The 24,788-nt window shown below is 46.2% G+C and overlaps 1 protein-coding gene across 1 annotated transcript in view; it reads right to left on the bottom strand.

The window, feature by feature from the left end:
* LOC310792187 (uncharacterized protein) overlaps nucleotides 1-14,540 on the bottom strand; it is a gene marked incomplete at its 3' end in the record, with an annotated part of 17,429 nt that extends 2,889 nt beyond the window's left edge. The window contains exon 1 of the mRNA XM_083653916.1: nucleotides 14,504-14,540. Within this exon, the coding sequence (XP_083510042.1) occupies nucleotides 14,504-14,511 (8 nt within the window). The 5' untranslated portion in view covers nucleotides 14,512-14,540. The remainder of the gene's footprint in view (nucleotides 1-14,503) is intronic.
* Nucleotides 14,541-24,788: the final 10,248 nt, after the last annotated feature.

Here is a 24,788-nt window from a genome sequence, read left to right as displayed (position 1 = left end):
GAAAACTAGCCATATCCATTTAAAAACTATAAACACCTTTGATTGTAGGCTTTGCAACTAAGGGGTGCAACATGCATGCATGCACAATGCATAACCCAGCAGGGGGGTCTGGTGGGGCTGTTCCCCCCCAGAAGACAATTTTATACATTTTAAAGTAAAATGCATCAATCTGGTGCACTTTGAGAGCAAAATGAAGAGGCTAGATCTATGAAGAACTACACACATCACATTAATACTCTTCAATATGTTGTGGCTTTACAGTGATGAAAAAAATGATTCTCTCCATATTCTGCAACTACTGGGCCGTGGCCCACTGAGCCTCAGAGTGCCATCTAGTGGGCTGTGAAAGACCTCTCACATCAAGATATCAGAATGATAGCCTATCATTTATTATTCAATTATTAGGGGTCCAAGCACGAAGTGCGTGGATCCCTATTGTATCTGTTCTGATTATTAGGGGTCCAAGCACGAAGTGCGTGGATCCCTATTGTATCTGTTCCGTTTATTATTATTCTTTTTTTTATTCTCCGCTAAAACAGTATGCACGGCAAAAACCGTAAGGGGTACAGTAGCCAGACTTTGCACATAGGTTGGAAATGTGCCCCACTACTCAGAGACAAAAAATTAGCCATATTGGCCAGATGGTGGCGCTATAACAGACCCTTTTGCGTATTGACCCATAACTGCTGAACCGTGAGGCGTAGAATCAAAATTCCACATCTGCTGGATTCCCTGGATCAATACGCATCTATCCATATAGACCACGCCCATTTAAGTCTGCTAGATTTTCCGCCATCTTGGACTTTCTAAAAAAAAAAAAAAACGAACTCGTCCTAGGCCATTTGCCCGAATGAGCGCAAACTTTTTGTGTGTCATCTCTGGACTTCCCTGATTCAAAATCTTAGAAAGAATTTGGATACGTGAAACCGTCTTGAAATGATAAATGTTTAAACTTTTGATGACACATGCCCTGACACTAAACACACACAAACACACACACACACACACACACACACACACACACACACACACACACACACACACAAACAAACAAACAAACAAACAAACAAACAAACACAGACACACACACACACATATACTAAAATGGCCACCACGGCTGTACTTCATCTCCCAGAGTGCTTCACTCCACACACAGGTGTCATACACACATACGCACGCACGCATGCACACACACACACACACATGCACACACACACACACACACACACACACACATGCACACACGCACACACACACACACACACACACACACACACACACACACACACACACACACACACACACACAGCCCCTGGTGCAAGAGATGAGCCAGGGAATGGGATTACTCTCACAAAAAACTACACTTCCCAAGATGCAGCAGCAAAATGGCCGCTCATTACCAGATTGAGGACACCTGAAAAGGAATACATTCTCTCAGTCATGCTTCAAACAAACAGACAGCAACCAGAAGCACCAAGCTCTACTCAGAGTTTAATTTCAAAGACGCCAATGGTCGGTGAATATGTTTACATTCCTGTTGTTTTAAAATGCTGCTTAAATGTTTGATGCAATGCTGCTTAATTTATTTGTTAAATTGCTTCAATTGGAAGGAACCATTGTATTGCAGCACTGATTTCGTTTTTGTGTTTGCATCTTTGAATTCATATTGTGTTTTAGTTTAATAAGTTAAAAGCATAAGTTAAAAGTATAAATTACGAAAGAATAACACAAAGTTAAAAATGTTAAATTTATGTTTAAAACGCTACTAAAAATGTGGACATGAATGTACCATGTTAATGTTAATGTTTGAACTTGAAGTGATTGGTTGCGCCTTTACTGATCTGTAGATATCCACTGTGCCAATGGTGCCCTGTTGAATCTAAACTCTGAAGCTGAATTGGTGAGTTATTGTTTGTGTGTTTGCATCCCCCCCCCCCCCCCCCCCCTGGGAAGATGGGTGGAGCTATGGGTATAAAAATTTGAAATGTATTCCTATCTTGTGTGTTTAATTAAAGCCAAGTAAGATGTTAAGAGTTTTGGCCTTAAAGGGACACTCCACCGAAAAACAATGCTGATTTACTTTGCACATCTCACACATCCGAAAACAGTTTCGCAGGCATTCATTTAGTTTGACACTTATTGAGTTGATTTGTGAAAGGTATAGTTTGGTTTATTTGAAGTGTGGTACTATGCGGTACTTGTAATGTCTAAACTTTTAATGCCACCTGCTGTGACACCCCCCCCCCCCCCCCATTCCCACACACACACACACACACACACACACACACACACACACACACATGTGTGAGCCACCTAATTGACTCAGGGCTTGGAGACTCGGACTCAAATTCCCATAATCCATCACTCCCTGGGTGGCTATTCACATGCAACCAGCACCATTCTGAATGAAGGACGCCACTTCGAAAAAGTAAGTCTACTATCTTTTTTTGCACCCTATGCCACAGTAGTGACATTAGATAAAACATACAATATCATGCAAAAACAAAATGCCACCTACTGAACCTTGGCCTTGAATCTTTGAATTTGAATTACATACTCCAGATTTTCTAAAGTCAACCTATATGCAAATAGTGTCATGTCAATGTGAAGTTATAAAAGCTAAACATACTACTTCCTATGACTAATTTGTCTGTTTATGCCATGCTCTTCCACAGATCAACATCACTTGCAAAGTAATCAAACTGGTAAAACCCACAACTGAAGCAACAACCTGAGCCGGCACCACCATGAATACAACAACCTTCCTCCTCATTGACGCAACTGGAACCATTGACCTAGCTGTGTGGGGGTACTGTAAACCTGACATTGACGACTGGTACCACCTGACCAACCTATCCATACATGCATACAAACCAATACATATCTGACAACCACCCCAACCACAACATCAACACCCACCACTGCACTTGAATCATACACAGAACCACCACCACCCACCACTCAAAGCATCTATGGTGAAGTCTCTTCTGCCACCGTCACAAACAAGTACTTCTGTTTTTGGCACCTATCACTACTGTAAACTTTGACTCACTCACATACAAATGTCACAAATGCAATCAACGCCATAAAACAGAAACCGCAAAACACATATCCAATTCTCTCTGTCCATCAATAACCAGGAAACATCATACACCATCCCACTCGCACTTATCACACCACTGCTTACAAAATCACCAACTCAAATGACTACAGACGAAATGGAAGAAGCTATCCTCATGCTCAATCACATCTGAGTTGACATAATAGACAAATCATAGCCCTGACTCAGACTTGACTCCAAGACTCGACAGTCCCTCCACACAGTCCAGAAACCCCGACTCAGCCCCACACAAGGACAAAATGGATTGATATATTTATTTTTACTTTAAGTTTTTCATTTCATAAAAACTATTATTTGCAATAAAAACTTATTGTTTGAATCATATATCTGCCTCCTTTGCTGTCTTTTGTCACAGTTTTTTATGCATTATATCCTAACTCCTTTAGTCAACCTTGAGCTTACACTTTTATTGCCAACTTGTAGATGTCCACTGTGCCCAAGCTTACCCTTTTAAAACATCTGAATAACAGACAAGTAACTTGTTAACTGATAACCTATTAAGCCACTAACAGTTTGACTTAAAGGGTGATTTACACAACCTGAATATTAATCTTGTTATACCTATACAGAGACACTATGAATGTACCATGTGGAGTATCTAGTAATAGTTAGGATTTTACATTAATTTCAAGACAAATGGTTCAAATTCTGGCCTTGTGCTTATGCAGACCAGATTTATGACTACCACCACTACTACAAAAGCACTGGCTTTTCATTGTGACAACCAATTACTTATATCACCATTCAGGAACAGTTTGTTTAATCCTTTCCTCACTGAGCACATCTATAACCATGATCAGAAGTGTACAGTAGAAGCAGCACACTATCTTCATCCAATGGACTCGGAACACCACAAAAGCAACACCTCAGTAAGCTGTCCACTCATGGCTAACACATCTAAGCTTATCAGGAAGCTAGGATTTGAAATTATGACAGTTTGCCTAGAAAAAGTCCATTGCTTAATAAGCCTCTTTGACAGCCACCAAATGGCTTACCACCACCACTGCTACTTACTACATATTACTTGCAAACTTGGTACACTTGTGCACATATCAACTCTGACTAAATGTGCAATTCAGTGTCTATATTATCTGACATATAACCCCCAAGTCACCAGAAGCTTGGACCCCGCATCGCCGCTTGCGGCTATATATATATATTTTTTTTTTCTTCTTCTCCGGTAAAACTGTATGTACAGCAGAAACTGTAAGGCTCAGCATAGCCAGACTGGGCACATAGATTGTAAATGTGCCTCACTACTCAGAAACAAAAAATTACCCATATTGGCCAGATGGTGGCGCTATAACAGACCATTTCGCGTTATGGTCCATATCTTCTGAACCGTGAGGCGTAGAATCAAAATTCCACTTCGGCTGTATTCCCTGGATCAATACGCATCTATCCATATAGGCCACGTCCATTTGCGTGTGCCTAGATGTTCCGCCATCTTGGACTTTCTCAAAAAAAAAAAAAACGAACTCGTCCTAGGCCATTTGCCCGAATGAGCCCAAACTTTTTGTGTGTCATCTCTGGACTTCCCTGATTAAAAAACTTAGAAAGAATTTGGATACGTGAAACCGTCTTGAAATGATAAATGTTTAAACTTTTGTGTATTTACTTTTGTTCTTTTCCTGCCCTAAAAGTGTGTGGATCTCAGAAACCATACACCCCCCATCACCCAAACTTTCCACACAGGTTCACGACATCACCCACTACTCAGAGTAAAAAAATTACACCAATCCACCAGATGGTGGCGCTATAACAGCCAATTTCACGTTTGTCGGTCCATAACTTCTGAACTGCGAGCTGTAGAATAAAAATTCCACATCTACTGGTTTCCCTGGAGCATCATGTATCTAACCCACTAGGCCACGCCCATTTATGTGTGGTAGATTTTCCGCCATTTTGAATTTGATCAAAAACCTACTTTTGCGAGCTCCTCCTAGACTGTTTGGCCAAATCACACGAAACTTTTTCTGGGTTATCTATGGACTACCCCAACCTAAAGTTATTAAAGGATTTTGGATACGTGAAACCGTTTTGAAATGATAAATGTCTAAACTTGTGTGTATTTGCTTTTGTTCTTTTCCTGCCCTAAAAGTGTGTGGATCTCAGAAACCATATGCCCCACATCACCCACCTTTCTACATAGTTTCAAGACATCACCCACTACTCAGAGGAAAAAATTACACCAATCCACCAGATGGTGGCGCTATAACAGCCAACCACCACTACTACTGCCGCTGCTGCTACTACTACTACTACTATTCTTAGTACTTCTGCTGCTACTATTGCTACCACTCCCACTACTACCAACACTACTACTACTACTATTACTACTACTGCTACTACTACTACTACTAGTACTGCTTGGAAACCGTCAGGTCACCGGATCTCAACCAAACTTTGTTTACTTGTGCACATACCAAGTCTGAATAAATGTGCACTATCTGACATATACCCCCCAAGTCACCGGAAGCTTGGACCCCGCATCGCCGCTTGCGGCTATATTTATTATTATTATTATTTGAGGGACGGGGTCAAACAGGTCACATGCTTATTTCACAGATAAACGTTTACTTTTAAAAACCTTGACAGAAGCCATATTCAGTCATTCATATTCTCAATTGACTTCATACCGTTTATGGAACATATTATTTTGGTTGCTGTTATTATATGATTCAATACTGTCAAGATACATGTTGGTGATGGAAGTAAGTAAATCTATGGAAGTCAATCACAGTACGTTTTACAGTCCAGAAAGAGCACTAGCGTGTAGCTTTAGGAGACAGGAAGACATGCATACATTCAACTGGCAAACAGCCACAGCAGCCGGGCAGTCTCGTTTTTACTGCCAGACTACAAATCAAAGTGCACCTGAAATTTGTTTAGGAACCAATATAAGTAGAACAGAAATTCATCTCTCTTTTTTTATGGGTATTGGAATTGGTTCTAATTTGGTTTGGTTCCCAACCCTAAGCCACAGCAGAAAGTGGATAACCAGAAACAATGACAGTGATGATGATGACGACGACTACCACAAGTTGTTTATATTTGGACAACCAGATAGTTTTAAAAACAATGGCAGTGTACTAGCAGATGATTGAAGAAAAACTCTGCACATATTTCAGGACAGGTGCGTCAGGCAAAGACAAAAAGTCAAATTAGTGAAAAAAGAGTCTCGCACACTGTTAAATTGCAATCAAATTTGTTTTAATGTGACGTTTCGGTCACCGACCCAGATGTTTGTTTGAAAAAGGTCAACTGATCTGTTGATGACTAGATGTAGTAGTAGTAGTAGTAGAAGTAGCTTCAAATTACAACCAGGGAGCGCTCAGAGGCAAATTAGGAAACAAGAAGAATATATATGTAGTGGCCCTAATGTCAATCATAGTGAATGAATCTAAAATCTAAAACAAGACGTAAAGATCAACACATAAACTATTATCTTGATAAATACATGTCTTGACCTGAAGAAACAGCATAACTTGTATCAATGTTTCCTCATGTCTGTGAGACAGGAAACAGGAAGTAGCTTACATCTAGTTTTTATGACGACATTTTCCATTGTCTTCTTCAGTGAAGTAAAAAGCAGCCTGCTTTTCCTGATTAAAGTAATGTTCAAAGCTTTTCAGCTATTGACAGCTATTGCCCTGTTCACACACTGTCACAAAGAGCTGTTTACAACCAAACACAGGCTGCATCTGTAGATAGATAGATAGATAGATAGATAGATAGATAGATAGATAGATAGATAGATAGATAGATAGAGTACTTACAGCATCAGTCAGTGACAGTAACATTATACTTGCATCAAAAACACACGAAGAAAAACACAGCCAGGTAGGTGAAATAATAGAGTATATATACATAGTTCGAAAATAATACAGTATACATACTTCAAAATATCTGTAGCACTGTCTTACAGTCAGACACCAAAGTGTTTGTTACCAATAGCCTACAATAATATGTAGCACTGTCTTACAGTCAGACACCAAAGTGTTTGTTACTAATAGCCTACAATAATATGTAGCACTGTCTTACAGTCAGACACCAAAGTGTTTGTTACTAATAGCCTACATTACAATAATATGTAGCACTGTCTTACAGTCAGACACCAAAGTGTTTGTTACTAATAGCCTACATTACAATAATATGTAGCACTGTCTTACAGTCAGACACCAAAGTGTTTGTTACTAATAGCCTACAATAATATGTAGCACTGTCTTACAGTCAGACACCAAAGTGTTTGTTACTAATAGCCTACAATAATATGTAGCAATGTCTTACAGTCAGACACCAAAGTGTTTGTTACTAATAGCCTACAATAATATGTAGCACTGTCTTACAGTCAGACACCAAAGTGTTTGTTACTAATAGCCTACAATAATATGTAGCACTGTCTTACAGTCAGACACCAAAGTCTTTGTTACTAATAGCCTACAATAATATGTAGCACTGTCTTACAGTCAGACACCAAAGTGTTTGTTACTAATAGCCTACAATAATATGTAGCACTGTCTTACAGTCAGACACCAAAGTGTTTGTTACTAATAGCCTACAATAATATGTAGCACTGTCTTACAGTCAGACACCAAAGTGTTTGTTACTAATAGCCTACAATAATATGAAGCACTGTCTTACAGTCAGACACCAAAGTGTTTGTTACTAATAGCCTACAATAATATGTAGCACTGTCTTACAGTCAGACACCAAAGTGTTTGTTACTAATAGCCTACAATAATATGTAGCACTGTCTTACAGTCAGACACCAAAGTGTTTGTTACTAATAGCCTACAATAATATGTAGCACTGTCTTACAGTCAGACACCAAAGTGTTTGTTACTAATAGCCTACAATAATATGTAGCACTGTCTTACAGTCAGACACCAAAGTGTTTGTTACTAATAGCCTACAATAATATGTAGCACTGTCTTACAGTCAGACACCAAAGTGTTTGTTACTAATAGCCTACAATAATATGTAGCACTGTCTTACAGTCAGACACCAAAGTGTTTGTTACTAATAGCCTACAATATTATGTAGCACTGCCTTACAGTCAGACACCAAAGTGTTTGTTACTAATAGCCTACAATAATATGAAGCACTGTCTTACAGTCAGACACCAAAGTGTTTGTTACTAATAGCCTACAATAATATGTAGCACTGTCTTACAGTCAGACACCAAAGTGTTTGTTACTAATAGCCTACAATAATATGTAGCACTGTCTTACAGTCAGACACCAAAGTGTTTGTTACTAATAGCCTACAATAATATGTAGCACTGTCTAACAGTCAGACACCAAAGTGTTTGTTACTAATAGCCTACAATAATATGTAGCACTGTCTTACAGTCAGACACCAAAGTGTTTGTTACTAATAGCCTACAATAATATGTAGCACTGTCTTACAGTCAGACACCAAAGTGTTTGTTACTAATAGCCTACAATAATATGTAGCACTGTCTTACAGTCAGACACCAAAGTGTTTGTTACTAATAGCCTACAATAATATGTAGCACTGTCTTACAGTCAGACACCAAAGTGTTTGTTACTAATAGCCTACAATAATATGTAGCACTGTCTTACAGTCAGACACCAAAGTGTTTGTTACTAATAGCCTACAATAATATGTAGCACTGTCTTACAGTCAGACACCAAAGTGTTTGTTACTAATAGCCTACAATAATATGTAGCACTGTCTTACAGTCAGACACCAAAGTGTTTGTTACTAATAGCCTACAATAATATGTAGCACTGTCTTACTGTCAGACACCAAAGTGTTTGTTACTAATAGCCTACAATATTATGTAGCACTGTCTTACAGTCAGACACCAAAGTGTTTGTTACTAATAGCCTACAATAATATGAAGCACTGTCTTACAGTCAGACACCAAAGTGTTTGTTACTAATAGCCTACAATAATATGTAGCACTGTCTTACAGTCAGACACCAAAGTGTTTGTTACTAATAGCCTACAATAATATGTAGCACTGTCTTACAGTCAGATACCAAAGTGTTTGTTACTAATAGCCTACATTACAATAATATGTAGCACTGTCTTACAGTCAGACACCAAAGTGTTTGTTACTAATAGCCTACAATAATATGTAGCACTGTCTTACAGTCAGACACCAAAGTGTTTGTTACTAATAGCCTACAATAATATGTAGCACTGTCTTACAGTCAGACACCAAAGTGTTTGTTACTAATAGCCTACAATAATATGAAGCACTGTCTTACAGTCAGACACCAAAGTCTTTGTTACTAATAGCCTACAATAATATGTAGCACTGTCTTACAGTCAGACACCAAAGTGTTTGTTACTAATAGCCTACAATAATATGTAGCACTGTCTTACAGTCAGACACCAAAGTGTTTGTTACTAATAGCCTACAATAATATGTAGCACTGTCTTACAGTCAGACACCAAAGTGTTTGTTACTAATAGCCTACAATAATATGTAGCACTGTCTTACAGTCAGACACCAAAGTGTTTGTTACTAATAGCCTACAATAATATGTAGCACTGTCTTACAGTCAGACACCAAAGTGTTTGTTACTAATAGCCTACAATAATATTGTAACGAAGTGGGTATTCGTCCAAGGAACTGGAGACTTGAAGTTGGTACAGGCTTTTTATTCTTGTCTTCACAATACACGCTCCTAGCAGCTAGCTTCGCTGCTAGCTCTAAACCACCCGGTCAGCTCCCTCGCATAGCCTGACTGGCCTCCGCCCCGGCCGCTGGTCACATATATCCCCTTCCCCCTAGGAACACACCCACACATATCAGTTCCTAGCCAAGCATGGAAACACCCCAATACACGTAATTACCCGATACGTTACACATCCCCCACACAAATTTAATGTCGCTTCCACGCGACATGCACAACCCACACACATCCCCCTGTACCAAAACACACCCAACACAATATTTTTTCCCATCACCACATCAAATTCTAATTCCCCAACAAACAGTCTTTTCTTTTCAGCACCCCCGTCATAATGTCCAGTTTTTCATTAGGTACTCCGTAATGTCTAGTTTTCCATTAGGTACCCCCATAATGTCTAGTTTCCCATTAGGCACTCCATAATGTCTAGTTTTTCATTATTTCCTTCTTTTTCACACATTTCAATTCAAACACAAGCCCCCACCTTTTCCTTAGCTTTTCTTTTAAACCCCATTTCCATCCCCCCTTTTCCCAGCTTCACCAATTCCCCTGAAGCACTCTTTTCGGTCCCCCCTTTTTGTTTGTTCCAGTAGCAAATGCACGAACGAGCACCGGATCGACATCCTCGTCCTCCGGTCTCCACTCGCGCCCGTCGACTCTCCAGCTGACCCTGGCGTCGTCCTCCCGGCCTCGCACTCGCTCGTTTTTCCGTCCCCCTCCTCCAGGGTTGAGGACAGCAGAGCGAACACCACCGGCGTCGATCTTCCCCTCGGCTCTCCGCTCGTTTTTCCGTCCCCCTCCTCCAGGGTTGAGGACAGCAGAGCGAACACCACCGGCGTCGATCTTCCCCTCGGCTCTCCGCAGTGCAACGTTAGGGGGTGTATAGCGGTTAGGCTGGGCCGGTTCCCCCGGCGGTAACCCCTCTCGCTCACTCGGAGACACGAGCGTCGCTCTCCCGACTGTAACAACGCTGCAGACGATGTCCCTCTGGCTGTTCCCCTGCAGCACCGTTCTCCTATCCGTCACCACGTTCTCTTCTCCCCGGCTGCTCACGCTCTTCCCAGCCTGCGTCTCACCTCCGGCCTCCACACTCTCAGTGCAGTCCCTGGCCAAGTGCTCCGGTGACTGGCAAGTCCAGCAGAGTCTCACCTGTCTGCCGCCTGCACGTCTCTCTTCTCCCGCTGTCCCCCGATCTCCGACAGCCTCTGGACACTCTCTGGCTAGATGTCCGATCGCGCTACATGCCCAGCAGGCTCCCTGCTGTCCATGTCGTTGTCCCGCATACCCGGTCCGTCTCCCGGAACCGCATCGGCACCACCTCGCCACGTGGCCCGGCTCTCTGCAGGTCCAACACAGTCTCTTCTGTGGCTCTTCCGGCCGCTCTCCCCGCTGCATTACCTCCGCGCTCATCAAGTCCACCCGCTGCATGACTTCTCGCAGCGCCCGCATCACCTCTACTGCCCAGGCAGGAGTCTCCTGCACCAGCCGTCCGACCTCTCTCAACACACGGGCCTCCATGCCCGCCAGCATCGAGCTGATCCCCGCCGTCAGCTCTCCTTTCCTCCCGTTCACCGATGGCCATTCTCCGGAGATACTTGATTCTCCGCGCACCATCGCACGTGGTTTTAGCAGCTAGCAGTTAGCAGTTAGCACCCCTGGTAGCTAACTTACTAGCGCTAGTTTCTAGAGCCAAAAAGCCGCACCACCCGTCTCTTTTGCCGTTCCTTCTCACCCTCTCCCCTCTCGGCCGAATCAGAGGCGTTACCGCTTTACTGTCTGGCACCAATGTAACGAAGTGGGTATTCGTCCAAGGAACTGGAGACTTGAAGTTGGTACAGGCTTTTTATTCTTGTCTTCACAATACACGCTCCTAGCAGCTAGCTTCGCTGCTAGCTCTAAACCACCCGGTCAGCTCCCTCGCATAGCCTGACTGGCCTCCGCCCCGGCCGCTGGTCACATATATCCCCTTCCCCCTAGGAACACACCCACACATATCAGTTCCTAGCCAAGCACGGAAACACCCCAATACACGTAATTACCCGATACGTTACAATATGTAGCACTGTCTTACAGTCAGACACCAAAGTGTTTGTTACTAATAGCCTACAATAATATGTAGCACTGTCTTACAGTCAGACACCAAAGTGTTTGTTACTAATAGCCTACATTACAATAATATGTAGCACTGTCTTACAGTCAGACACCAAAGTCTTTGTTACTAATAGCCTACAATAATATGTAGCACTGTGACAGTGCTACATATTATTGTAGGCTATTAGTAACAAAGACTTTGGTGTCTGACTGTAAGACAGTGCCACTGTCTTACAGTCAGACACCAAAGTGTTTGTTACTAATAGCCTACAATAATATGTAGCACTGTCTTACAGTCAGACACCAAAGTGTTTGTTACTAATAGCCTACAATAATATGTAGCACTGTCTTACAGTCAGACACCAAAGTGTTTGTTACTAATAGCCTACAATAATATGTAGCACTGTCTTACAGTCAGACACCAAAGTGTTTGTTACTAATAGCCTACAATAATATGAAGCACTGTCTTACAGTCAGACACCAAAGTGTTTGTTACTAATAGCCTACAATAATATGTAGCACTGTCTTACAGTCGGACACCAAAGTGTTTGTTACTAATAGCCTACAATAATATGTAGCACTGTCTTACAGTCAGACACCAAAGTGTTTGTTACTAATAGCCTACATTACAATAATATGTAGCACTGTCTTACAGTCAGACACTTACTAATAGCCTACAATATTATGTAGCACTGTCTTACAGTCAGACACCAAAGTGTTTGTTACTAATAGCCTACAATAATATGAAGCACTGTCTTACAGTCAGACACCAAAGTGTTTGTTACTAATAGCCTACAATAATATGTAGCACTGTCTTACAGTCAGACACCAAAGTGTTTGTTACTAATAGCCTACAATAATATGTAGCACTGTCTTACAGTCAGACACCAAAGTGTTTGTTACTAATAGCCTACAATAATATGTAGCACTGTCTTACAGTCAGATACCAAAGTGTTTGTTACTAATAGCCTACATTACAATAATATGTAGCACTGTCTTACAGTCAGACACCAAAGTGTTTGTTACTAATAGCCTACAATAATATGTAGCACTGTCTTACAGTCAGACACCAAAGTGTTTGTTACTAATAGCCTACAATAATATGTAGCACTGTCTTACAGTCAGACACCAAAGTGTTTGTTACTAATAGCCTACAATAATATGTAGCACTGTCTTACAGTCAGACACCAAAGTGTTTGTTACTAATAGCCTACAATAATATGAAGCACTGTCTTACAGTCAGACACCAAAGTCTTTGTTACTAATAGCCTACAATAATATGTAGCACTGTCTTACAGTCAGACACCAAAGTGTTTGTTACTAATAGCCTACAATAATATGTAGCACTGTCTTACAGTCAGACACCAAAGTGTTTGTTACTAATAGCCTACAATAATATGTAGCACTGTCTTACAGTCAGACACCAAAGTGTTTGTTACTAATAACCTACAATAATATGCAGAGCGTTATCACAGAATTCCACTGTGGAACCTGCTTTCACTTTTCCTTGCATTTCAGGCCCCAATAACTCCGTTGTCATGGAAACAGAATGTCCAAAGTCAACAGAAGTTTGCTGTTTTATGCAGGGAGCACTGTCGTGTAAACTAGGCCTCAGACCAGTCTAGTCACCCTCACCTAAGTCTACAATAATACACAATGCACTATTATTCTACAATAATGAAATAGGAGGAATCAGCGTGACATCACGACCACCCGGAAATGCAGAGCCGCAGCAGCAAACTAGCATGAGTTGTGCCAAACAAATGTTAACATCTCAAAACATCACATCACTTATATTTTTTGGTTGGTCATTCATGTAAATCAGACTGAGATATTACTTCTTAAATGCAGACCAGTAGCCTCTTTTTGGTTGGTCATTTATGCAAATCAGACTGAGATGTTACTTCTCAAATGCAGACCAGTCGCTTCTTTTGATTGGTCATTCATGTAAATCAGACTGAGAAGTTACTTCTGTCTGCGTGCAATCCAAGATGGCTGCACGCACATCGCCTCGTTTGTCTGTCCTGTGAGATCTGTCATTCTTTTGTTTGTAAAGTGAAAACGTGTTTGCCGAACTTTCTTGGATATACTGTAGAGCGGAACTCTCTTATTTTATTTTTTGTGTTGTATTATTTTTGCTTATCTGATTGTCTTGGTTGTAAATGTATGATGTTTAATGTTCGTGGACCCCAGGAAGAGTAGCTTATGCTTTGCATAAGCTAATGGGGATCCTAATAAATCAAATCAAATCAAATCAAATTTTGACATTCTGAGTGAGAGCACAAGTAGCTCAAGAGTTTGATGTATAATATATGTATGAGGTGTGCCCCAATAACTCCATTATGTACTGTATACAGAAGGCCCAAAGCCAATAACTCCATTATGTACTGTATACAGAAGGCCCAAAGCCAACGGAAGTTTGGCATTTCACGCAGGCAGCGCTGTCCTGTAAACTAGGCCTCAGACCAGTCTAGTCACCCTCACCTAAGCCTACAATAATACACAATGCACTATTATTCTACAATAATAAACTATCATACAATGTTACCGTACAACAACAGAGTACATCATTACTGTACAATAAGACAGAATACAATGTTACTGTACAATAAAACAATACCTTTTCATGCTGGAAATGCTCTGCGTCTCACCTGTGGAGTGAAAATTCTTCCAAGAGAGACGGGGAGGGGCAGACAGAGAGGGAGGGAGAGCGAGTGGGAGAGAGGGGGAGGGACAGAGAGCAGGCCGAGAGAGAGAGAAGCCAGTCATTCAACTTCCACACAAGCAAGTACAATCCACTAGATGGTGACCTCACTCCACACAAGACAGATAGAGTACTTTATCCCAGAGGGGAAATTCTAGCGTTACAGCAACATCAATATCAATGACAGCAATGACGATAACAACATAGCTTATGTCAAAAACACACAAAGAGGTAGGTGTCAGTGAGACATTAGAAAAACAATACATTGAAATAAAGAAAGAGTATTGACACAGCTACCACCACGCTCTTACATTTTTCAGAACTGTCCACTGAGCACATTATATTAAATAATAATATTACTATGACGTGAAAATGTGCAACGTGGACAAAGTGTATGAGTGTGCATTGTGCATGAGCAATGTGGGTTTAATAGTGTCATTATAGGAGGGGAGTGGATGAGAGGGGGAGAGGTAGTGAGAGGATGAGTCTCCTCTCTTTGCATGTATGGGAGTTTTACTTCGTTTCGAACTCAAGCTCTCACTAGTGCCTACTTCGCTGCGTACGCAGCATTATGGAAGACTGTCATTTTTGCTCCAAAAATTACTTTACATTAAAACCTGACCACGCCCCTTTAGGTGACGTGGTGCCCCCCTGGGCTGACTGGGCCTCCCACCTCGCCCCCGTGACTACGTCACGGCCAGTCACCCCAGGGGCCGTCACTCTTCGCTTCTTCCAGCCAGCGTGAGGACGTCGTTTTCTTAAGCTCCGCAGTTAGCTCTAAAGTCAGTGCTCTTCTTAGCTTGGACAAATAGACTCGCTTCGGTTCATTTGCCCACCTTCGAGAGGTTCGCGTGGACGAGATAAATCAGGATTCGGGGACCCGTTCCTGTGCTCTTCACCAGCGGCATCGGATCAAGTCATCCAAAGCTAAGAGTATCTTCTTTGCTAACTGTTATATTACTGCCGCTGTGCAGTGCATGTATTACTGCCGCCGCGCAGTGCATGTTTTAACGTTTCCCCGGCTGGGTTAACGTTGTTAGGCTCGAGCGCAAGACTCAGGTCTGCACTCATAACTTTTAGCTAGGTTGCACACGTGCAGAATAGCTTTTCCCGGTAAGCACTAGAACAACAGGCTAATTAGCACAGTTGTCACAGTTAGCTGGCTTGCATCCGTGCGGTTTACTTCTGTTGCTAGGTACTGTAGGCGCCAGCTACTAGCGTTAGCGCGCGCACGTTCCTCCGGCTGGAGTAACGTTAGATAGATAGCTAGCTAGTCGTCTCGTGCAGCTAGCAGCTAGCTTAGCACTCCAGCATCTTCACCGTTGCAAGCGACTGTAGACAGTCAGCTTACACGGTTAACTCCCGCTAATTCTGGTACAGTCAGCGGGGCTTGTTGGCGGGTTAGCTTCTGCTCACTCGCACAATGAACCGGGCGGCTGACATGAGACAGAGGGAGACAGCCAAGAGCTGTGTTAGCTGTGAGGCTACTTTGGCGATCCAGGACCGCCACAGCCAGTGTGTGTTTTGCCTCGGGCACAACCATGCTAGCGACGCCCTGTTGAAGTCAGACTTCTGCCGGGCATGCGAAGGCTTTACCCTGGCCGTTTTATGGGAGAGAGCGATGCTCTTTGTCCAGGTGGGCCCGCGGCTTAGCCACGCACCTCCCGACGGAGGCGCGTGCGGTGGGTCTGACCGCTCGGAGGAAGAGGAGTTACCTGAAGAGCAGGGCTCCCCGGTCCTACCCGAACGGCAGAGTTTGAACTGGGGGGACGAGCCCATCGACCCTGTGTTAGAACAGGGGGGGGTTTTCCCCTATGACCCCATCATTCCCCCCCAGGACGCCCCCCAAGAGGAGTTGTCTGGCGGGGAGGAATGGGACCGCGCGACCGCGGCCACCTCTCTGTTAGGGACCCGTTCGGAGGCTAGCCTCAACGAGCCCTATCAGAAGCAGTTTCTGGGGGTAATGTCTAGGGCTGCAGCTAAGCTTGGCATCGCTCGGGCCGAAACACCTCCGCCCCTCGAATCAGTGCTGCAGGGTTGCTATTACCAGCCACTCCAGGCACCACAGGCACCCCGCCCGAAGCCACGGCTGCCCGTCTGTATAGACGTGGTTCGCCCGGTGCAGTCAGGATGGGAAAGGCCTCAGGAGGCCAAGCCGCTCTGCGCGGGCATGGCTCCATGGTCGGCCTTAGAGGGGGCGGATAAACTCGCGTTAGCCGCGATGCCTCCTATCGAGGACATGGTGGCCAGACACCTGGCCCCTAACTCCGCGAGGCCTACTTTGCCCTCTAAAGCGTGCCAACTTACAGCCAAGTTGGCCGAAAAGGCGTACTTGGCGGCGGGGCAGTCCGCCGCCATGACCAACAACCTGGCCATTCTGCAGGGCTACCAGGCGGTGCTCCTGCGGGACATGCAAGGTGACCCTGCCTCCGAGCTGTTTACAGAGCTCAGGATGGCCACGGATTACGCCATGCGTATGGTAGACTGCCTGGCGCAGAACAGTGGGAAGGTCATGGCCTTCTCCGTTCTCACCCACCGCCACCTGTGGCTAAATCTTACCCAGCTCCCTGAGCAGGATAAGAGGAGGCTGCTGGGGGCTCAGATCTCCCCGGGGGGCCTGTTCGGCTCCTCCGTGGAAGACTTGGCCCAGCGGTTGGAGACGCGTCAGAGGAACGCGGCGGCGGTCAGCTCCTTCTTGCCCAAGCGGGCGAAGGGGGAGGACCGCCGGTTCCAGGTCCAAGCGCGCGCGCAGAGTCGTCCTCCGGGGCCTCCGCCGCCGCGGGCCTTCTCACCGGCTAGGGCGCCCCCAGTGGATGCGCCCCACCCAGCCGCGGTGGGCCCATCATTCGTCCCACGGCAGGCCAGGGTACGCGGCCCCCGCCCCCCAAAACGAGGAGGTGCGGGGGGAGCGGGTAACCAGTCCCATACTTAGTCACCTCCCTGGGAAAGGGGGGGGGCTATGAGCCCACTGTCGTTGGAGCTCAGCGCTCAACTTCGGTCTGGGACTCAGCAGGGGCCTACCCAACCCAGCTCGCCGGGGCTTGGCTTCAGGGCCAGCCTTCGGCTTGTAGCTTTAGGGACAAGCCCACCGTCCTCGGTGCCCAGCGCCCGAGTCCAGTCGGGAGCTCTCCCTGGATCGCTTATCCGCCGTCAGGAGGCCCCCGGGACAAGCCCACCATCGATGGTGCCATGGGCCCATCGTTGGTCGGGAGCTCTCCTGGGGACCGCGCGAGCGGACGAGTCTGCATCCGGCGGTCAAAAGAGAGGCTTGCCTCCTTACTCCCCCCAGCCGGCGAAAGCCGCACGGCTGGGGGGTTTCGCCGGTTCAACACGCTCACAGGGCACGTCAGTAGGCGGAGCCCGCGTAAGAAACCAGCAGGGGGGCTTAGCCTCGTTTGTCCCGCCCCCTCCCCCCCCCTTTTTCTTCCCCAACCAAAGCACCGGGTCACCCGGTGCCCAACAATATACTAAAGAGAGGGGTTCGCATCTTCCTTTACCTCGACGACGCTCTTATTGTGGCCGGCTCGAGGATCGATGCCATGAAACATACCAAGGGGGTGACCGATCACCTACAAACCTTAGGGTTTCTGGTGAACTGGAAAAAGAGCTGCCTCGCCCCAGAACAGACGGCGATCTTCCTGGGGCTCGAGTTGAACTCCCGGGCTATGCGAGCCCGCCTTTCGCGGGAGCGACAGGCGCGCACGGTGCGGACAGCGAGGACATTAAGTCGATGCTCCTCGGTGTCAGTGCTTCAGTGCACAGTCATGTTGGGCCTGATGGCCTCGGCACTGCATGTGCTCCCCCTGGGGAGGCTACACATGCGTCCGTTCCAGATCTGGTTCCTTGCGTTGCGCTTGGATCCAGCCACGGACCGTCATCGCAGGGTGCCTATGACAGGTCAGGCCCGCCTGGCTTTGGCCATGTGGGCAGACCCCCGTTACCTATCGAGGGGCACTCGATTGGGCCCGGGCCCGCTCAGGCTAGTGATTCGCACCGACGCCTCCCTCTGGGGTTGGGGTGCGGTGTGCGGGCTTCTGTCGGCGAACGGCCGGTGGGAAGCTCAGGAGCATCGCCACATAAACGTCTTGGAGCTGGAGGCGATCCGCCTCGCTCTGCTTCATTTCCAGCGAGTCATACATGGACGCCATGTGCTGATTCGCTCGGACAATATGGCGGCGATCACCCACCTGAACAAACAGGGCGGTGTGCGGTCGAAGACTTTGAACCGGTTAGCGGCGGAGATTCACCTGTGGGCGTATCCCCGTCTCCTGTCAGTGTCGGCGGTCTATCTGCCGGGACGGCTGAATTACGGCGCCGACCTGCTGTCTCGAGGCTACCCCCGTCACACGGAGTGGTGCCTCCACCCTCAGGTGGTGGAACAGATTTGGGCCAGGTTCGGTCGTGCCCACGTCGATCTCTTCGCATCGCGGCGCGCGACGCACTGCCCATTGTGGTTCTCAATCCAGGAGGACAGCCCCCCGTTGGGACACGACGCATTGGCGAACGCATGGCCACGGGAGGGGCTCTATGCGTTTCCACCGATCCCCCTGATCCGTCAGGTGTGGGACAGGGTGAGGGAACAGCGTCTCCGGCTCGTTCTAGTGGCCCCGTTCTGGCCCAGGCAGACGTGGTTTGCGGACCTGGTCTCCCTGGCGCAGGGCTCGCCGTGGGCATTGCCGGTGCGGGCCGATCTCCTGTCCCAGGCGGAGGGGGAGGTGTTCCACCCCTCCCCAGGCAGGTGGAAGCTAGCAGTTTGGCTCCTGAACGGGACCAGTTGCTAGCACAGGGCTTGCCTGACAATGTGGTGCGCACTATTGAGAGTGCTAGGGCCGCTTCGACCCGCACTCAGTATGCGTACAAGTGGCGGGTTTTTTCGCGATGGTGCACAAGTAAGGGGTGGATCCAGTGAACTGCAGCGTGCATCCAGTTCTCTGTTTCCTTCAAAGCTTGCTTGACGCGGGGCAGTCCCCGCAGTCGCTTAAGGTGTACGTAGCCGCGATTTCGGCTTGCCACATGGGGATCGAAGGGACCCCCGTGGGGGTTTGCCCTTTGGTCTCGCGCTTCATGAAGGGGGCGCGTAAACTGCGTCCGCCGTTGCGGTGCGTTTTTCCCAAATGGGACCTGGTTACGGTGCTGGACGGGCTAACGGGTCATCCGTTTGAGCCCTTGGACTCCGCCGATTTAAAGGTTCTGTCCTTAAAGACTGCGCTGCTGCTGGCCTTATCGTCAGGGAAGAGAGTCAGTGACCTGATTGCCCTCTCGGTACAGCAGGCCTGTATGGTTTTTGGGGACGATGGGCGCAGGGTTACGTTGCGACCTAACCCGGCGTACCAGCCCAAGAATATTAATGCCAGCTATAGGTCTATGGTAATAGACTTATCGGCATTCTGTCCCCCGCCGTTCAGTTCGGGTGAGGAGAGACGTTTGCACATGCTGTGCCCCGTGAGGGCGCTCTCGGCCTATGTGGCTAGGACGCGCTCATTACGCATTACAGATCAGCTGTTGGTTTGCTTTGGGCAAAGGGCTCAGGGCGGACCCCTTTCCAAGGATCGCTTATCACACTGGATAGTGGAGGCGATCGCGTTGGCATACTCTGCCGTGGGCAAGGTTCCCCCGGAGGGTATCAAGGCGCATTCTACGCGAGGTGTTGCGACATCCTCTGCGTTATTGCGTGGTGTGTCGGTGAAGGACATGTGTGCCGCGGCCTCATGGTCCTCTCATCACACTTTCGTCAGGTACTACAGTCTCGACGTGTCCGGTTCGCAGTTTGCGCACGCGGTGCTGTCGGTGGCAAGAAAGTAGTATCGTTGCCACTCTAATATGTCAGACGGTTAGGCATAAACGTTGCCATATGGCCGTGGTTCACCGGTGCCTTTCGGGTCGCCCTGTGGGGTGCTCCCGTCAGCAAGGTCGGTTGAATGGAGGCACTAGTGAGAGCTTGAGTTCGAAACGAAGTAAAACGTTAGGGTTGTGCTACAACCCAGGTTTTACGAGTGAGAACGAGAGCTCTCACTACCCAGCCTTGCTGCGTCGATGCGTCTCTGGGTGCGTCAGATCTCAGCTGGCTGGAAGAAATGAGTGGCGGCCCCTAGGGTGACTGGCCGTGACGTAGTCACGGGGGCGAGGTGGGAGGCCCAGTCAGCCCAGGGGGGCACCACGTCACCTAAAGGGGCGTGGTCAGGTTTTAATGTAAAGTAATTTTTGGAGCAAAAATGACAGTCTTCCATAATGCTGCGTACGCAGCGAAGTAGGCACTAGTGAGAGCTCTCGTTCTCACTCGTAAAACCTGGGTTGTAGCACAACCCTAACGTTATTGTATATGGTTATTGCTGTGGGCACGAAAGACCTCCTGTAACGGTCTTTACTGCAGGGGAGCTGATGGAGCCTCTGACTGAAAACACTCTGTTGTCCAGCCAGTAGGTTGTGTAGGGGTGTGTTGTGTCATCCATTATTTTGAGCAGCTTGTGCAACATCCTTCTCTCCACAATCACCTCCAGGGGCTCCAGAGTGGTCCCCAGCACAGAGCAGTCCCCAGCACAGAGCCAGCTGCTCTAGAGTAGTCCCCAGCACAGAGCCAGCTCTAGAGTAGTCCTCAGCACAGAGCCAGCTCTCTTTATCACTTTGTTCAGTTTCTTAGAGTCACCAGCTCTGATGCTGCTGCCCCAACAGGTGGCTGCAAAGAGGATTGCACTTGCCACAACAGACTGATAAAATATATGCAACATCTTGCTGCATACAGGATCTAAGCTTCCTCAGAAAGTAGAGTCTGCTCTGTCCCTTCTTGTATACAGTGTTGCATTTCCAGTCCAGTTTTTTGTCCAGGTGAACGCCCAGGTATTTATTTGTAGCTGTCCACCCTCACCACCTCCTCAGCCCACGAAACATGATTAGTGGCTTAGCGAGGTAACTTCACATAGCAACTTATGGTCTACGGCTAACCTGCTTTGTAGCAGGTTAAGTTCAGAGGATAAGATCAACACCCATGAAAGACCCACCTGCTTACCAATCAGCTCTCTGGAAAAGCGAGTCGCCATTCATATGGCCCCATATGAAAAATACATTGCATTCAAAAGGGGGGGGGGGGGGGGGGGGAAGAAAAAAGGCTCCTGTTGAATTAATCGAGGACTGAAGCCTTGCACTTGTTGCAGGCTACATTTAAATTAAGCCCTACTTACCACTTTGGAATATGTTTTTATATATTAATTTTTGTGCTCTCAAGTAGGCTAGATACGTTGTTTGACCCCGCTGATCGATTGCAGCTGAATGGTGAGTGGAGAAATATCACTAAACCGGCATAAAAAGGTTACATAAATGTCTCCGTTGCGCATGGTCCGTTGCGCATGGTGCCGTGTGCGCAATGGAGCTGAGGCTGACGTTGGGTTGGACATGGTCATACATGTCAGAATAGCCTACTACTATGAAGCAATTTAATATGGGATTGCCTGCACACAGATTATTCATATCTAGGTTACTCCTGCATTTTGCAGCTGCAACTGTGTTGCTTTTGGCCTGTATGATGTGATTGAACTTCATATTATTTCCAGCATAGTCCTTGTATGAAATATGGAGATATGCGACTCTGCTGCCAATAGCCTATATATGACCACAAAATAGGCTATTTTTTATAAATGAAATCTATGCCCGCACGTACCGTGTCGATTCAGTTCAGCAGCCTTTTTAAATTTTTCTTATCATTATTTTTTTTATTGATAGCCTATTAGCCTATAGGAATTATTCCATCAGTGCGACCAAACACATCATCAGATCATTATTATTCATTGAGCCTAATGGTCTAAAAACGCCTACGGATTTTGGAAATAGACATGCAGGTTATATTGAGTTTATTGAGAGGGTGAATTGAGCTGCTGTAGATAGCCTACGTGGAGGCAGAAACCGCTCTTCAAAGAAATTACTGATGTGAATAAAAGCGGTAACTTTAGACAGTCATTCGGGAACAGACTAATAATATATCCAACGCGGATTTTGATTCTGACATACATAGTAAAGCTTCACGATTTGCGTTTTGAATGAATGAGGAAATAGGCGTGTCTGGCGCAGTAGAAGCTGGAGTAGTCCATATTGCATTGTGATTGGCTAGTTGTTAAAAACCATGCCTCTTTTGCGGGCACGAGCTCCTGTGCACGGGCATTTTCATGTGCACGCGCTCTCAACTTGATTAGAAAAACCTGGATCCACTTAACGAGTGGCGAACTACATTCGTGGTATCACTTAACTAGAATCGAGCTTCTTGGCAATTATCTGGTTAAGCCAAACCAGATCAAGGGACAGATCCTGGATCTTCTTATACAACATTCGTGGTACAGCCCTCTGGTCCTCCCAAAGTCCAGAACCATCTCCCTCGTTTTTGACACATTTAGGAGGAGGTGGTTGTTTCTACTCCAAGTCACAAAACAACTCTGTGCATGTTAACTCACCCACTGTCATCCTGCTAGTTTGAAAAAGGAAAAAAACAACACAAGAGTCTAGTGTTGTTTTGTCATTGTTGCTGTTGTTGTTGTTGTTTGTTCTTTAATCTGAAAGTTGTTGTTTGGGCTTTTGTTCAAAACACTTTTACACACATTTTATTTAAAATGATGCTTTTCTGGAGGAAACCTGTACCCTGGCTGGGTCACCTGGGCGAGGGTGTATGATGTTTGCAGACCCGAAACATCCTATGACCCCAGGGTACATCACTGATGATACGTCCCAGTTGCATCCATGTGATGTTTTTTCTCTATAGTTAGCCTGGCCTAGCCAGTGACTCCTAGGAATAGACTACGTGACAACCAGGAATAGACCACTGGAGAGACTGGAGTTGACAGCCGGAATGTAGACGGAACCCGGGAGCAGTATGGGTTAGCGCCCCAGCCTGTGTCTTCCGTGAGGAAGAAGCCCACAAATCCACGGATGGCCTTTTATGAGGGCCATTCAAGCCACAAGTAGAGCCTGCAGTACCACCACGGCCCAAGAAACATCATGCCAGAATGAAATGTTTGGAGCGGGAGTCTGGTGCAACGCACAGGTCCTGGTCCTGGTGAGACGTAGGAGGAGCTCGGACAGGGGGCAACCCACAGAGCCCAGTCCCTCCACGTGCCAGAGCCTCCTGGTCCCAGCAGAGTAGTTCCGGAGCAGCGGATTGAGTGGCCCTGTCTTTCCCTAAGAGGGCTGACCGTGGGTAGCTACTGGGACGTAAGTCGGGGCTTGATCAACCCCGGCTGGGTCACCTGGGCGAGGGTGTCTGATGTTTGCAGACCCGAAACATCCTATGACCCCAGGGTACATCAATGATGATACGTCCCAGTTGCATCCATTGCATTCTCTATTTGAATGAGGATTGTTTTGAAGAGTTCCAAAATGTTGTTTGGAAAAGAAAAACAAAGTCTACAAAAGTTTTTTTTTTTCTTCCCCCCCCTGATTTTTTATCCCATTTTTATCCCCCATTAGTGCTAATTTGATTTCTCAATCCTGGTTGCTACTCCATCCTCTGCTGATCTGGGGAGAGGCGAGACTGGCTCCATGCTTCCTCCGAGACATGGGCAGTCAGTCAGCTGCTTCTTTTCACCTGACAGAGGAAGCTTCACCGGTAGGACATAGCACGTGGGAGGTTCACGCTATTCCAACCAGTTCCCCTCCCTCTGAACAGGCGCCCTTAACGACCAGGGGCCTGTACTACAAAGCAAGATTAGTGGTTTAGCGAGGTAACTTCAGGTTTAAACCTGGTTTAGCCGTACTACAAAGCAAGTTAACTTCTTACCGACATATATTTCCATAGCAACTTATGCTTCACACTTAACCTGGTCCGCAGCAGGTTAAGTTGCAAGGATAAGATTAGACCTTAGATACACCGCCCACGAACCAATCGAATCAGCAGTTTGGAAAAATGGCCAACCCCTTTCTGGACGAGTTTCCCATCTAGGAAGGAGCACGAATTGTAATGTTGAATGAGTAATGTTAATCAATGTTAATGTTAATCAAGGACTAAAGCCTTGCACTTGTTGGCTATTTTAATTAAGCCCTATACCACTTTGGAATATGTTTTTATATATTCATTTTTGTGCTCTCAAGTAGCCTAGATACGTTGTTTGATCCCGCTGATCGATTGCAGCTGAATAGTGAGTGGAGAAATATCACTAAACCGGCATAAAAAGGTTACATAAACGTCTCCAAAGCGCACGGTGCCGTGTGCGCAATGGAGCTGAGA

This window comes from Poromitra crassiceps (assembly GCF_964638095.1).
Source record: "Poromitra crassiceps genome assembly, chromosome: 17".
Lineage (NCBI taxonomy): Eukaryota > Metazoa > Chordata > Actinopteri > Beryciformes > Melamphaidae > Poromitra > Poromitra crassiceps.
This window is presented reverse-complemented; position numbering and strand designations above follow the sequence as displayed.